At 34.9% G+C, this 16,594-nt stretch overlaps 1 protein-coding gene across 4 annotated transcripts in view; it reads left to right on the top strand.

Annotated features, from left to right (window-relative positions):
- SCAF11 (SR-related CTD associated factor 11) overlaps positions 1-16,594 on the top strand; it is a 71,359-nt gene that overhangs the window by 18,059 nt on the left and 36,706 nt on the right. For 2 of the 4 annotated variants that reach the window (XM_059402958.1, XM_059402956.1), the window contains exons 2-3: positions 6,668-6,749; positions 10,002-10,159. In XM_059402958.1, coding sequence (XP_059258941.1) covers positions 6,689-6,749; positions 10,002-10,159 — 219 coding nt within the window. In that variant the 5' untranslated portion in view covers positions 6,668-6,688. Of the gene's footprint in view, positions 1-1,474; positions 1,531-6,667; positions 6,750-10,001; positions 10,160-14,489; positions 14,506-16,594 lie in introns of those variants that run through there. The other 2 variants (XM_059402957.1, XM_059402960.1) reach the window with 2 other exon arrangements.

The raw sequence follows: 16,594 nt of genomic DNA, 5'->3' as shown, positions 1-16,594 counted from the left end.
CGGAGGGTAAGGCGAAGGAAGAAGAGAAGCAGGCTCACCAGTGAGCAGAGAGCCTGATGTGGGGCTCAGTCCCAGGACCCTGGGATCATGACTTGAGCCGAAGGCAGACACACTTAACCAACTGAGACACCCAGGTGCCCTGCCCCGATTATTATTTTAAATGTATGGTGTTCATTTAGACAATATACTCAGATAATTGTGTGAAATATACTATTTTATAATTGTAGAAAGAGAAAAGATCCTTCTCTTTTACTAGTGTGTATGTGTAGCCATTGTCTGAAAACCTTTTTTGGAGATTAAGCCTTTATGGTGTGGGGTTGGGCACAGTGTTATCGTTTATGTTTGCCCAATGGTCATTTCCATATAGGAAGTCTAACATAGCAAGCACATCAGCTTATCTATGTGCTGTGATTCACATTTGTCCTTTCTTTTGAAAATTAAAATTGGGGCACCTGGGTGGCTCAGATGGTTAAGTGTCTGTCTTTGGCTCAGGTCATGATCCTTGGGATCCCGGAATCAAGCTCCCAACTTAGTTGGGGGTCTGCTTCTCCCTCTCCTTATGCTCTATCTCACTCTGTCTCAAATGAATTAAAAAAAAAGATTAAAATTCTCACTATCATTTTTAAATTGGCAATTCCAGTTCCAAGTCCTTTAAAGATGGAAATGCTCCAGTGGTACAGAATGGTCAGGGGGTTAGAAAAATATATTTTTAATCTATTTGCTCTCAATTGGGAATCCTTTTTTACAAATGTAGATATGTTACAAGGATTTGGTGGTTATTATGTGCTCCTGTTATGTCTTGCACTTACCCCAATTACAGCACCTACTTACTGTATTATATTATAATTGTTGATTTTTGTTCTTGTTTTTGTTCGGTATGTCAGTGCTTAAGGCCTAATGGCACCTAGAAAATAGGGGCATTGGCTAAGTATTCATTGAATGAATAAATACGGACTGTAGCAAGGAGGGGAGTCTGGTATAGGGCCTAACTGAAAGAAAGAGGGGAACAAAAGAGGAAAGTGACTATTGGTTAAGTATACTTAAGGTCTGGAGTTCAGGAAGTAATTTAAATTCTAGTAGTTGTTGAATTTCTATATCTTTTCCTAAATTGTCTTTTTAGGTGATGTGGCCAGTCTATTTGTTGGGGTAGATCTTTTCTAATTCTCCGTTACTTTGTTTTCAGTTGTTTTTTTCCTATGTGCTGAAATGTGACTTGTGCTTCTCTCACTAAACAAAATGTTTTTTTTCATTGTTTGCCTCCATTACCTGTAAGTATCTTCATATGTGAAGGCATATACTTAACTGTGTCAGAATGTCTTCCATTCTAAATAAAAGGTATTCACTACTCAAAGCCTTCTGGAATAAATCATTTTTTATGTTTAATTGTTCTTTTATCCTGAACCCAAGATAAATAGGGTCACAGCTGGGTGAAAGTGAAGTAAAATAGGACTAATTTTCAGAATTCCCTCCCCAGAATAATTTGATAGAAAACTGATTACGTGACTGTTCCACCTGAAGAATCTTAAAAAGGTAAGAGGGCTTGTGAATATTTCCATACTTATGAAAAACTTAAAATGGCACTCGTAGGTACTACTTTGGGAATTGTGGTTATAGCTTCACTTAACTATGTATAACTTCTTTTTTCCTGGAGTTGCCATGTTAAAACATAGTGTTTTATCTCCTATACATATATAAAGTAGGAAATAGGATGTTATAATAATCCTAGAACTATTTTCTTTCGAATCCTAGATTTTGTCTTGCTGTGACATTTTTGTTTCCAGATAAATAGAATAAAGAACATATTTACCACATATAAGATCTGTTCAAAAAGCTATTTGGCGAATTAAATTTTGTGAACTCTTCTCACATTCTTTCTGTATGTGGGTATTCTTTGAAATACAGAAGTTTTAAAATATGAAAATCTCATCCTAGTGGGAGTCATACAGATTAACTATCTTATATCCTGTGATACATCTAAGATCCTTTTGGGGTGGGGCCATGTTTGTGCCTGTGTGTTAGTTGTTGAGTACTTCTTTTGTCCTAGTCTTTTTGCTAAGCACTTTAAAAGGATTATGTGATTATGTAATTTAGTCTTCATAATGACTGAAGTGGTTACTACATTTATCTCCATTTAATAGATGGGGAAACAGGCTTAAAGACATTATCAAGTAAGTGGCAGACTAGTTGTGGTTTGAACCTAGACAGTTTTTTCCTAAAACCTGTGCTTAAAGGGACAGTCGTCTCTTTACAGAAGCATACTGGTATTAAAGCTCCAGCAACAAACTTGTAGGGGAGGGCTATTTTTAAACAAAAACATGTTAGAATAGCCTGCTTGAAGCAAAGAAAACTACTTACAAACTTAAATAAAATTGCGGTACAGGTAGAAAAAAAATTGGAGCATTTTGTAAGGGATTTAAAAATCAAAAATTGTAGAGCAGGACTGAGTTGATTAGCAGAGAGGCTGTAAAGGAAATAATTATTAAGCTGAAGGAGTTAATTACTTTAACCTTACTCTGAAGTGAATTAATTGAAGGCGCTGGAGCAAATATCTGTGATAGTTTAAGCCACACTGAGAAAATAAATGTAGATAAATCAACAAAATCACATAGCCTTCAGGGGTGTTTTAAAAGGAACTCAAGGACAACACTGTAGAACCATTGACTCAAATGTGTAATAAGTAACTGTTGTGCCAGAGTACAGGATGAATATAGATGTGGAGATGCCTATACTTCAGAAAGCTTGAAGAGCCCTCTGCAGTGAGAGACTGAGCCACATCTGTAAACTTTTTCTGGAAAGGGCCAGGTCGTAGGTACTTTAGGCTTTGCAGAGTATATAGTTTCTGTTACAGTTATTTATATTTGCCAATGTAGTGCAAAAATCATAGGCAATATATAAAGGGATAAGCATGGCTATTCAACAAAACTTTATTTACAGAAAAACTCGGCTGGTTTTTTGAACATTGGTCTATAATAATGGATACTATCCCTCCCTGGACATCACTGAAAAATAGCCTTGGAGGATCAAATTTTTAATAGCATTGGGAAGCAGTTAATGACTTTATTTAAGACTGGCATTGAGATGAAAGATCCTGCACTGAATAGTAATGTAACATTTGCGTGTTTATTACTGCTAGACAATCTCATAAGCACAGGTTGGCCTGACACCAGTGCCCAAGTCATTAATCATGGAAATATACCATTCAGAGTACCTCCTTAAATGCCCCCTCATTTTTAACTGAATATTTGGCACAGGGGATTGAATTTGGGGAACAGTTTATCTTGGATTAGGGGATTGGAAATAAAGGAGGAAGAAGAATAAATTATCTTAAGAGTAGTTCTGGGAGTCACTGATTCTCTGAAGACCTTAGCTGTGTGAATCAGTATACTATTTAGCATCTTCGTGAAGTATGCTTGTCCTTGGCATAAGTATGCCCAGCACAGGGACAGCTCTTACTTTTTCCCAAAGTCCCTTTCATTCAGTCTTGGTTCCCATTTATCATATCTGTGCCCTTTATGATAGAGTCTATAATGGCAGAATTGGGTGTGAGAGTGGGGTGGGAAACAGAGTTAAACTTCTCATGGCTTTTCATAGGTCTTCTTTTTTTGTACCCCAAAAAATCTGACTACTCTTGACAGAATATTAGTAGACTTTATCAATTTAGTTGTTACTCAGAAGTATTGATTTGTGTTTTTTCAGTCCTCTGTTTGCCTTTATTTTTCACTTTTGTCTAGGGAAAACACAGAAATTGGGCAGTTAACACTTTTATTACGCTTCCCTATTTTTTTGTTCTTATTAGCACCAATAATAAAAATAGGGGCCCCTTGTTGACTCAGTTGTTTGAGCTGCTAGCCCTTAATTTCAGCTCAGGTCATGATCTCAGGGTTCTGGGATCAAGCCCCATGTCAGGTTTTATGCTCAGCAGGGACTCTGCTTGAGGATTCTCTCTCTCTCTCCTGCTGCACAACACCCCCCACCCCCGCACCCACCCCATGCATGCTTAGACACTAGCTCTAAAAATAAATCTTTAGGAAGAAAATAGTAATGATAATAACAGCCACTAACTACATGGCAGTGGAGCTACGATTTGATTGTATGTCTAAGTCTTAACTAGGATGTACATCCTTAACTAGGATGTACCATGGACTTGCTTGAAGGACAGTAGGAGGAAGCAAGGAGGTGGAGGTTTGAAGTGAACTGGATGTAGATGGAAGGAAACAGACTTTGAAAGAGAAAAGATGGGGAGAAGGGAAGGATAGAAACTTTAAATGGAGTTGGCCAAGGCTAAAATGTTTAGTTTCTGTTAGCAGGAACCCCTTGTCCTTCTCCAATTCCTTGAAGCTTGTTGTGCTTCAGCAATTACAAAAGAAAATACATTGCTAGCGTCTTAGGTGTAGCTTGAAATAATTTCCTTTTATAGAGAATGGTAGTAATATCCTAGAACTGTGCTCTCTAGCATGGTAACCAGTACCACACTGGATTACTTAAATTTAAATTAATTAAAACCTAAATAATATGAAAAATTTTATTCCTTGGTTGTAGTAGCCACACTTCAGGTGCTTGTTAGAACAGTTCTTGTTGGGCAGTCTTGTTCTAGAGAACTGAGCTATCTTCTACACTACTGTTACTTGAATGCACTATAATTGCTGGCCTGGGATTCTTGCTTCCATGTATTCCAGGGTATGTGTGGGAAAATGAGTTCTGAATTCTGAAAACTGATTGGTAATAGTGCTCCTTCTTTTAAATTCCACATCTAAAAGTTGGTGCTTTTATGATAAATAAAATTTGTAAATTAGGTCATTCTTCCCAAACTGATTTTATGAACATATTTGGAATAGGATTTCTAATACGTAACAGAAACAATATATACTGGAATAAAAAGGGCAACTTGTAAGATATAAGTGCTTTAAGATCATTATGTTAGGAATAAAAGACTTAAAAGATACTTTAGCTTGGAAAGGTGGAGCCTGAGAAGAGATATTAAAGATTGAAATTTGTAAATTAGTCATCTGAAAAGTAAACAGAATTAAAATCAAGAATGAACAACCATTCTTTGAGATTCATTTGTGGTAAACCAAATTTAAAAGAAAATTCTGTTTGGTTTATAGATAATTTTTAGAGCTCGGTTGAACTATTAAGGAGTCTAGGTAGAATATGATATGATTAAGAGTCATTAATAGTTAATATCATGAAATCAAGTTATATCTCTTTGGATAACCACAAGAAGGGATAGTTCTGCCCACCCATAGCTTATCTCTTAAAGACCACAAATTATTGGCTTAGGACCATGGTGTCTGTATTGTATTCCTGTGTTCCTATTACTGGAAATTCAAAGCAAAACTGGTATTAAAAACCATGAATCCTTAGATTAAAAATGAATCTAGGCAGATAGAACAAATAAGCATAATAAGTTATAACTTTATATGCTATTGAACTAAAAGTTGTGACTTTTATCTACTGAAATGCTAAAACCCTATCATTTTGAATGAATAAACTAGTAATGTAGCATAATTGGTGTTAGATACGGCAGCAGTAAATACATGATGTATTCAAGAAGAAGCGCACAACTTCTAAGAATTTGGAGCACTTGGTGTTTTAAGCAGATTTCTAACAAGGAAGGGCAGTCTGTAACTTGATTGAGGGTTTCTCAGTGATAAACTATTACTTATGTACTCCATTGCATGCGTTAAAATAGAGAGGGAGTATTTGCTAATTTTACCTCATACACATTTTCTTTGACTAACAAATTCATTTCCTTTCCCACATTTCTCATTTTGCCTCTCATAATCATTTTCTTAGTCCTCAAGGCCAGAGTAATCTTTGACTCCTTCCCTGTATTTATTTAGTCACCATATCTCAGAAATTCTTATTTGTTAATTCTTTCTTTTTTATTCAGTTCATAGCCAGTTACCCTAGCTATGTGGATCTCTCTGATTCTGTTCTCTCCCTGCTATAATCCATTTCTGTGCTTTAGTGGCAGATCATTCTTTTAAAAGAGTCGTAATACTTTTATCATTTCAGTCTTCAGAGGAATCTGTAAGATTGGATCTAAACTTCTTAATCATTAGAGATCCATTTGTAATCTGTCCCTACTTGATTTGCATTGTTTTGCTTACTGCTTTCCTTACTCATTACCGTAGTCTTCCAGATGAATTTCTTGGCACATATCCCTCCTTAGTACACACAGACACACACACACAGACTCTCCTTTCTCTCTGTCTCTCTCCCCCCTTCTCTCCCTTTCTCTCTTTCTCTTATACTTTTCTTGTTGTTGTCAGATTGGCCTTGTTAAATGCTATTTTACTACTTTATACTGTTGCCTCTTAAATGCAGTAAGCTCAACACATATAACCTGTCACATTCAGTGAAAACTCAGTTCAAATTGATCTCTTTTTTCCCTAAGCTCTAATTATATTTATGCCTGTACCACGAAATCTATCATTTATTCTTTGTTGCTTAATACTTACAGAAAGCTTTTTCTTTCAGTAAGACTGCTTGATGGCAAGGAGTATAAAAGAGTACTGGATTATCCATAAAATTTACTGGTGTGGCTTGTACTGTGTTCTTTTGTGTGTAAAATAATTTCTTACAGTTCTGGATTTTTCGTTGTTTTTCATTGATACTGGAAGAATGCAAACATAAAAACTCTCTATTATAATTCATCCTATAGGAAGTCCATTTTTAAGGAGAAATGAAGAGGAAAATTATATATACCCTAAATGTGGGTGATCAAGAGTATGAAGATACGGAAGGTAAATTTTTATCTTTTATAAAGCTTGTGTGTTGAAAGCAAAAGACTTAGTGGTTCTAAACTGTTCATTTGTGTACATTTCAAAATTTACAAAGAGTTTTTTTGTTTTCATTTCTTTTCATTGGTCTTAAATTCTGAAATAAGCTTCTGAATAAGAAGTGTATACATTTTTTCCCCTCCTCCCATGACTTATTTTTGATTGATCAAGGTTTTTTGTTTGTTTGAACTCTTTCTTCTTAAATTTTTTCCCCTACTGGTTTATGAATATATTAATCTGTGTTTGTTGTTATAATCTTATGCTTTGGGTTTTTTAAATAGGTGGCATTGATCTTTTCCTCTACTTCTAAATTTAATAATTTAATATTTACTGTTAACAGTAAAAGAACCTTAGAACACTTTAACTGATCATCCTACTCTTACTTATAGGTAATAATCATCCTTTTTTTTTTTTTTTAACACCACAGATTAGTTGATTTTTTAAAGATTTTATTTATTCGACAGAGAGAGATCACAAGTAGGCAGAGAGGCAGGCAGAGAGAGAGAGGAGGAAGCAGGCTCCCCGCTGAGCACAGGGCCCGATGCGGGACTCGATCCCAGGACCCCGAGATCACGACCCGAGCCGAAGGCAGCGGCCCAACCCACTGAGCCACCCAGGCGCCCCAATTTGTTGATATTTTTAAATGGATAGTATTTGAGGGGATTTCTTCTCCATTTCTTTTTCTTTCTTTCTTTCTTTCTTTTTTTTTTTTTAAGATTTTGTTTATTTATTATTTGAGAGAGAGAATGAGCATGGAGGTGAGGGTCAGAGGGAGAAGCAGACTCCCTGCTGAGCAAGGAGCCTAGGATGCGGAACTGGATCCTGGGTCTCTGGGATCATGACCTGAGCTGAAGGCAGTCACTTAACCAACTGAGTCACCCAGGCATCCTCCATTTCTGTCTTTTTTCCTGAAAAATCTTGAAGTTCTTTTAGTGAAAGTCTATTAGTGGGGGCGCCTGGGTGGCTCAGTGGGTTAAGCCGCTGCCTTCGGCTCAGGTCATGATCCCAGGGTCCTGGGATCAAGCCCCGCATCAGGCTCTCTGCTCAGTGGGGAGCCTGCTTCCCCTCCTCTCTCTGCCTACTTGTGATCTCTGTCAAATAAATAAATAAAAGCTTAAAAAAAAAGAAAGTCTATTAGTGGTAAATTCTTAAGTTTTTGTATTTATTTTAACCTCTTCAGAACTATTCAAAGAGCTACAATTCTGTATTGATAGTTTTTGTTGTTTTCCTCTTAGCACTTTGGGGACACTACTTAACCATTTTATGGTTATGTTTTTACTGTCAGGGAATCCCTTCTCAGCCTAATTGTCAATCCCTTAGAGATGATCTGTCTTTTCCTTCATTTTTCTTTTTAGATCTTATTTTTATCTTTGATGTCTTTGATGTTGTACAGATCTGCTGCATTGTTTCTGGCATGGATTATTTTCATTTCTCTTGGTTACCATACTTTCTATGTCCTTTTATCTTTTGGATCTTTTTTGTTTGTTTGTTTTCTCATTTCTCAGCCATTACTGCTTTAACTGTTGGATGTTCTTTATTCTCTTCTTCTGGGCTTCAATTAGTAGGTTAGACTTTGTTTTGACCTCATTTCCCACTCTCCCACGTTACATCTCCTTGTATGTCTGATACAGTCTAGGTAGTTTTCTCAGCTCTCTCTTACAGTTCACAAATATTCTTTTCTTCTGGGTCTAATACACTGTTTAATCATTCTATGTTGTATTTGCAAATTCTGATATTTGAAGCCAGTGGACATCTAAATAAATTTCTCATTAGTGAGTATAATGTGTAAAATATAAATAATTGTTTCTGTTGATTCTTACTCAAAGTAACTTATTTCGTAGGTTTGGTAATGTTTCATTATGATCTCATATTTGATAAATTTAATCTGTAGAATTCTGAGGGCCTACCTAAGGGATGTTTTCCTTCAGAGGATTTGTATTTGTTTTTTCCTAAACCCATGCTCTACTTTAGCATGGTGTCTTGACTTGATATGGAGGTTTCTTAGGATCAGTTCCCCTGCCTGGGTTGGTTGTAAGTTTTTAGATGTGAACCCTAATATGAACATTTGTTCTCAGGACAATCTCCACTTTTCCACTTGCTTGGTGTATATTGTTCACATTTCAGCTGACAATTTCTTTATTGTTGTTTCATTTTATGTAGAATTTTTGAGTTTCTTTTACTTTTGAGCCAACAGTACATATTCTTTTATGTTGGTTATATTGCTGGTGGGCATTTAAATTAGTACAAACCGTAAGTGATAAAATTTCATAGTATCCAAACTACAACTGTAGTCCATCAGTAAGTTAAAACAAAAAAAAAAGGCAGACTAGTGTATATAGTGTTTTAGTATTTGTGTGAAGAGGGAGCCTTAAAAAGATATGTTTTCAGGGGCGCCTGGGTGGCTCAGTGGTTTGGGCTGCTGCCTTCGGCTCGGGTCATGATCTCATGGTCCTGGGATCGAGCCCCGCATCGGACTCCCTGCTCCGCAGGAAGCCTGCTTCTCTCTCTCTCTCTCTCTCTCTCTCTCTCTCTCTGCCTGCCTCTCTGCCTACTTGTGATCTCTGTCTGTCAAATAAATAAATAAAATCTTTAAAAAAAAAAAAGATATGTTTTCAAGTTGCTTGCTTCTGCATTAAAAAAATATCTTTGGAAGAACAGAGAAGAAATGTAATAGTTGTTACTTATTGCATTTGGTGGATCTGGATGGATGGCAGTAGATTTGAGTAGGAGATTTGTCATTATAACCTTTTTTTTACTTTAAAATATTCGAACCATCTGATTATTACTTATTTTAAAAATTCATAAAGGGGCGCCTGGGTGGCTCAGTGGGTTAAACCCTTTGCCTTCAGCTCAGGTCATGATCCTGGTGTCCTGGGATCAAGCCCCGAGCCCTGCATCGGGCTCTCTGCAAACCAGGGAGCCTGCTTCCCTTCCTCTCTCTCTGCCTGCCTCTCTGCCTGCTTGTGATCTCTGTCTGTCAAATAAATTAAAAAAAAAAATTTTTTTTTTTCATAAAAAAATTATTTTTATTTCCCCATTAAAAATATAAATTAGTAAATGTTGGGGGTATTGTGCTCAAGGAGATGTTTATTACACTGTAAGATTTAATTACTTTGTCTTTGGGGGCCCTTTAGAATATCTAGTTCTTGATACTGCCTTGAACATGTCATTTGGTCTGGAAAACTTGAAAGTGTATATGGCTGCTTTACTTTATAGGTGAAGAAAACAAAGATAATACTGCTACCACTGGTCTGTTGTACAGTGAAGCTGACAGATGTCCAATATGTCTTAATTGCCTGTTAGAGAAAGAAGTTGGTTTTCCAGAAAGCTGTAATCATGTCTTCTGCATGACCTGTATTCTTAAATGGGCAGAGGTGAGTCTAGAATGAACTAATATTATTGTATTTTAATTTCCTAGCATGGTATCATGCCACCTAAATAGCTGATAATACTATTTTATAAGTAATACTTTTTCCCCTTACTCTGGACAAATTTCCCTGTATTAATCCAATTCTGTCAGTATATTTTCTTCTAGTTTTTTTTTACACATCTTTTTTGTTATTTTATAATTAAAAAATATTAATTGCACATTTTTAAAAAAAAAAAACCTTATAGGAATAACCGATTTTTTTTTTTTTTTTTTTTGGCGAGGGGGTAGAAATGCAGTAATTTGTCTTCAGTGTACTTTATCCTCTTGAGATAATATCTGCTTACTACTAATAACGCTTTCTGTCCATTTTGTGTTTTATATTTTTCAGGGAATTTTTATGTAGATTATTTGATTTCTTGTATCAGCCTTGTGGAATAACAAGAGCAGATATACTAGGGTTTTTCAGTTTTACGATTTCATAGCTTAGAGAGGCCGGAGTGAATTTAGAACTGCCATTCTCTAATTCCTGTCTTTAATGTAGTGTAAAATAATTTCAGAGTCCAAGTTAATGATATTGCTTGAGATTCTTCTTAGGTAGTAAGTGATTAAGAAAAGGATATTTTGGACTTACAATGTATTATGTTGACTTAGTTCAGGCCAAGTAGATCATGGTACTAGTACATTGAATCACTGAATATGCATTATAAGCCCTATTGTTATGAATTGTGAAATAAAAATTCATTGTCATATGAATCGTGCTGTATTTTTCTGAATTAGTAGTCCTTCAGTAAAAAAGATAAATCACGAAAATATTTTTTCAACAGTAGCTGCATTCAAGTTGATGTCCTTAAGCACATTGGATAATTGCTTCTTAATAATTGGAGCTTTCAAAATTCTGTGTTTTCACTTATATTTTCATTAATAGTGTAGAAAGGAGAATATAACTGTATACTGATGCTGTGGCCAAGTTCTGGAAGGAGGAAAAAAGATTTGTTATACCAATTGAATTCATTTATACCAATTGAATTCCGGTATACCTGGAAACAGTTCTCATTAGATTAAAGCCTCAACTGGTCTTGGCAAGAAGGGACTAAGGAGAGGTAAAAATGTATTTTGGGAAAAAATATGTTGAGTTTAATTTAATTATTAATATAATTATGAATCTCCATGTGTTTATAGGAGCACTGACTAATGAATGCATATTTTTCTCTGCCACCCAATTAAAGATTTCATCTGTGTTGAATTTAGTGCACCTTGGTTTGCTTTGTGATTATATATTTTAAAAGTAGAGATTTTTGCTTCCAGTAGAGAAGTAACATTATTAGATGGGTAGAAGGTTTCAATTCAGTGCTTTCATAGGATTTTATTTAGCTGAGCTATCTGAGGTTTGTACTCCAGGTTCATTGAAATAGGAATCAGAATGGATATCAAGAACCAAAAAGAAGTACTTATTTACATTTACCTTACACCCTCCTGAAATTTGTCATGCTCCTAAAGTTTCTATATCCAAAGTCAGAGTTAGTTTTTAATCTTTTCAAGCTCTAAAATTTTGGTTCTGTGTTTATTTAAAACAAAAGCCATGTAAGGCCTTTCAAGTGATCAAGTAACTAAGCTTTAGTCTGTAGGTATTTTATACAGTATGCCTTCCCCAGGGAGGAATGATTCAGGGTAATAGAACCTATAGTTGCCTTCCTGGCCCGTAACCTAATTTCCTGCGTTTTGGGACTCTAGAACAAATTAAGCATGTCCACTATGACTATGTTTAATTTTAAGGAACTCTTGCATGATAGGCCTGTTGGTTTGTGAAATAATGGTGATGATGATGATGTAGAAATAGAATATTAAACAGTAATTAGCACTTAAGGAAAGTTGAAATTTTTATTTAAAGCATTAATATTAGGGCTGAGACTCTAAAACTAAACAAAGTAGACCTTTGAACTGATTTATTACACACAGAGCAATACACTAAAACTAAAGTTTATTAGCCACTTAAAAAGTTATTTTACCAAATTTACCTACCTATATTTTACCTACATTACCTATATATTTTACCTTATTATATCTAAATGGTCTAAACATATTGTTAGTTTTTACTTTGTAAGTTTAACCTTGATCCTCTGAGTTTGCACGTTTTCGTTTATTTTATTCATTTTATTTATTCATTTGAGATGGAGAGAGATTATGAGAGGGAGGAGGGGCAGAGGGAAAGGAACAAGCAGGCTCCATACCAAGCAGGGAGTCTGATGACTTGGGGCCAGATCCTAGGACCCTGAGATCATGACCTGAGCTGAAGGCAGATGCTAAGCCAGTTGAGCCACCCAGGCATGCCCTAAGTTTATATATTTTAAAGTAGATAATTAGAAAGGTGAAGGCCAAGAGAAGTCTGACACACAGCTGTAGTAGTGATAGCTGATTCTTAATTGTGATTCCTATAGACAATAAGATATCACTTCCACCCATACACACACAGGTTGAGAAAATAGGATTTATGATTTGGCAGATTGCCAAGAAGTGGTTAAAATTTTGGCCCTAAAAAGGTTTTAAGTTTAAAGCCTTGGAAGCATTTTATGTTTGAAGTATTTAAGAGATTATGTGAAGGGACACACATAGGCGATGAGGAGGTTCTGATATCCACTAGGGTTTTCTATCTTTAATATAAAATACTTCCCTATCTTTTTAAGTAATTTTTTAAATGTGATTATCTTTCTTTCTGTAAGCAAATTATCTTCCAACTTATTTATCTCAGTTTTCCATCGCATACCAAATGCTGATAGCTTCAGTTTGAGAAAGTAAGGTTAAGGAAATCAAATTTGGACAGCTGGCAAAGGTATGTTTTCTATTCTGAGAGTAGAAATGAAGAGGGTCTTACTATGATGAGTACAGTTCTTGAAGAAGTTAAACGACAGTGTTCAATGCAGCCAGGTGAGGAATTTATTTTTCAATTAATAATGCATACCAAAAAATCAGAACCTGACTAGTTGACTTATATCTTGATTACTGATGGGTTTTATATGTAGATATTCTTTATGCAGTGAGTAGAAATTTACACTCTAGTGATTAGAATACTTTTCAAAGCTATATTGCCTGGATTTCTTTAATTTTTTTCCTGGAATTTTAGTTTTTGTTTATTCCTGAATGAGACTAAACCTCTCTGTTGTGTAGTTCGCTGTGAACAAAAATGTAAACATCTGTGGAGCAATACTGCTAGTCCTTATCTTTAAAACTTTGTAAAGCATTGTCAAATACATTATTTCATTTACTTATTACAACTTGTGTAGAGGTGATTCAGGACTATCATCATCCTAAAAGTAAGAGAGGTTGCTCATTCTGGGTCCTCCAGAGCTTGGAATTTGTGACTCATTATTCCAGATCCCCATTATTCCATCTCCTCATAGATGAATCCTTTGGTAAAGCAAGGAATATTTTTACATTGTGAACCACTCATTATCTAAAGTGAACACTTGTAATCTAAAGCATAAATGTAATAGATTTTCATTTAATACTGTTTTTACCAATTAGGTAAATTAAGATGTATTTCTGTATAGCCTACTTTTAAATGTCAGAATTTTAAAATGATTTGTGCAGGTAGTTTATGGAATTTAGTGTTTTTATTTTTCCAGAGAAAGAAAGTATTAACTATTAAATGTAAAAAGAAATTATAATTAAAAGTAATTCTTACCCAACTGTTGAGTTTTCAAGAACCAAAAAGGGTTCCCTTTGAGTAGTTAGACAAAATGCTTTCTTGGTATTAATTTTGTCACTGACAGTCATTTGTCCTTTAGGAATAGATTTCTGAAAGCTGTTACAAAGAACCACAGTTTCACTAATGTGGACTGACAAGGACTGTCTTGAAGAAACTGGTTAAGTGTGATAGGGATCTTGTAGTCTGTCTGACTACAGGTGAGCACTTTCTTTGGAGGTGTTCAGGCTAGGTATCTTAGAACCATTAACAAGAAAAATAGGTTCTTGTGAATAGGTTTTCAAAATAAGCCTCTAATGGTATGCATTCCTAAATCCTTTTTATTTGCTCTTGAACTGTAGTTTTATGTATTGTGCTCTATTTGTTAGTAGGAAGAATAGATGTTCTAGAGATTCCCATGAACAGACAAACCTACTTAGAAGCATAGGTACTGAGATTTAGTCTTAAGCGCTTACCTTTAACACTTGCTTCTCTCTCTCTAGGAGGGGCTATCTGTAGGCAGCCTTTGTGATTGAGGATAGAGCAGCAACAGGAAGCAAGAAATATTAGGAATCAAGAATCCTGAATTCCAAATAAGGAAGGTTTCCTGTTCTTACATTTAAATATGGGTTTGTCTGAGCTGAGAATTTACAACGCTTCAGAATACTAGGGTATGTTTTACTAAAATCATTAGGAAGATTTTTTTTTTCCTATCAAAATTGCCTCCACTGAGAAAACCTTAGTACAGAGCTTCATACATAAAATTATGCTCTGTTTTTCAATACACATTACATTGTAAAGCAGTGATCAAATTCTATTAATTTTGTAGCTCTGTCAAGTTGAATGGTGATATTGAACTATGTTGATTATAAAACAAAGTAAGATACTTTACAGATTGTTGAAATGAAAGTCATATTGGCTTAAATAGGTGATTGAGTATTTTTGATGTATATAAGAAATCGAAATGGTGAATAATCAAGGGGTATTTATTTTGTGTATATAAGGAAAACAAAATTTGGGATAATTTTCTTCAAAACTGAAGTCACATTTTTAAGCACAATAAGCATATTAGTTCAGAATTTTCTATGTTAGTTTGACTTGTGCATTTTTTAAAACCATACAACTTAAAAACTAAATCATCTATATTAGTAACAGACTGTGAAGACTAAGAGTAAAATATCTGACATTTTCTGAATGGCTGTCTGTTGGGTATAAGGGTGAAGTACCCTTGGGAATGCTTTAAAATTAGGCCAGTGCAAACCATTTTTTAAACTCTATTTGCAAAACTTTCCTAGTAAAGGTATTTGATCATCATGTTATCTGTAATTTTATGCATTAGTACCTGCTAATGATGGTGTCTTTGAACTTTGCCCTGTGTACTTTTCTTACAGTATACATTAACAAAAAAATTAATGATCCACTTGATTTTTTAAAAATCTGTTTTGATTTCTTTTTTTATTCTTCTTTAGTCAATCTTTTTTTTTTTTTTTTTAATTAAAGATTTTATTTATTGGGGCGCCGGGGTGGCTCAGTGGGTTAAGCCTTTGCCTGCCTCTCTGCCTACTTGTGATCTCTCTCTGTCAAATAAATAAATAAAATCTTAAAAAAAAATTTATTTTTATATATTTGACAGACATTGATCACAAGTAGGCAGAGAGGCAGAGAGAGAGGAGGAAGCAGGCTTCCTGCTGAGCAGTGATCCTGATTCGGGGCTCGATCCCAAGACCCTGGGATCATGACCTGAGCTGAAGGCAGAGACTTGAACCCACTGAGCCACCCAGGTGCCCAGGTGCCCCTTCTTTAGTCAGTCTTAATTTCTTGAAGTATGCTATGACAACTTAACTCAGGATAACCAAATTTCTCTTCTATTTACCCTTTGAATTGTTTTGTTAAACTGTTCTAAGGTCAGAACTGAATATCATCATTTCTAAGTAGCCATGGCAAAGATACTATAGGTAGCTTGTTTTCTGACCTTTGCTTCCTTAACTGGAGAGGATAACTTGGTTTTCAGCATTTTTTCTGATGGCCAAGCCTGAGCTAAAGAAAACCTATTAACTTATTTTCTAGTACTAACTAGATTTAGAAAATGTAAGCATATACAAATTTTGATAATATATAACAATGGTTTTCTGACTTTTTGCTCTTTTCTTTTTGTTTTTGTAATAGCAGTGAAACCTTTTCTTCAAATGAAACCTTAAACAAATCTGTGGCAATTAAGCTTAAGGAGAACAGAACAAAACCAAAATCTTACTCAGAACCCTGTTATTTGAAACATCAAAATGGAATGTCTCAGTTAAAACTGTCAGTTTTAAAGGCAGGAGTGCCATATAGCTGGTGTCAAATGAGGAAATTTGATAAGGAAGAAAATACAGTTATGTAATTTCAAAGTTTTTGAAAGATTCGATGCACCTAATTTAGAGTAAGTTTCTTGAACACAGTGGCTTTCTTTATTTGTTAGATATTAGTGTTTTGAAATAGTTATAATAAAATGAAATATTTTAACTTCCATAAAAATCATTGAGAATGGTCTCTCACATGCATGTATAAATCATATTGTGGGTTGTCTTTTTGTTAATGAACTAAGCTTTTTTTGTTTGTGCAGTGAAGTTAGTTGATGTTTAGAAGACTTTACACAATGCTTAGTATATGACATACACTCTTCTAAGATTAATTCCGGTAAGAACCTTAGAAGTTCTATTATCCACATAGTTACAAATGAGGTAACTGAGACGCACGAAAAGTATGTTACTTGCTCAAGGT

Source organism: Mustela nigripes, chromosome 6 (assembly GCF_022355385.1).
Source record: "Mustela nigripes isolate SB6536 chromosome 6, MUSNIG.SB6536, whole genome shotgun sequence".
Taxonomy (NCBI): domain Eukaryota; kingdom Metazoa; phylum Chordata; class Mammalia; order Carnivora; family Mustelidae; genus Mustela; species Mustela nigripes.
Note: the sequence above shows the minus strand (reverse complement) of the source record. Positions and strands in the feature narration are given on the sequence as shown.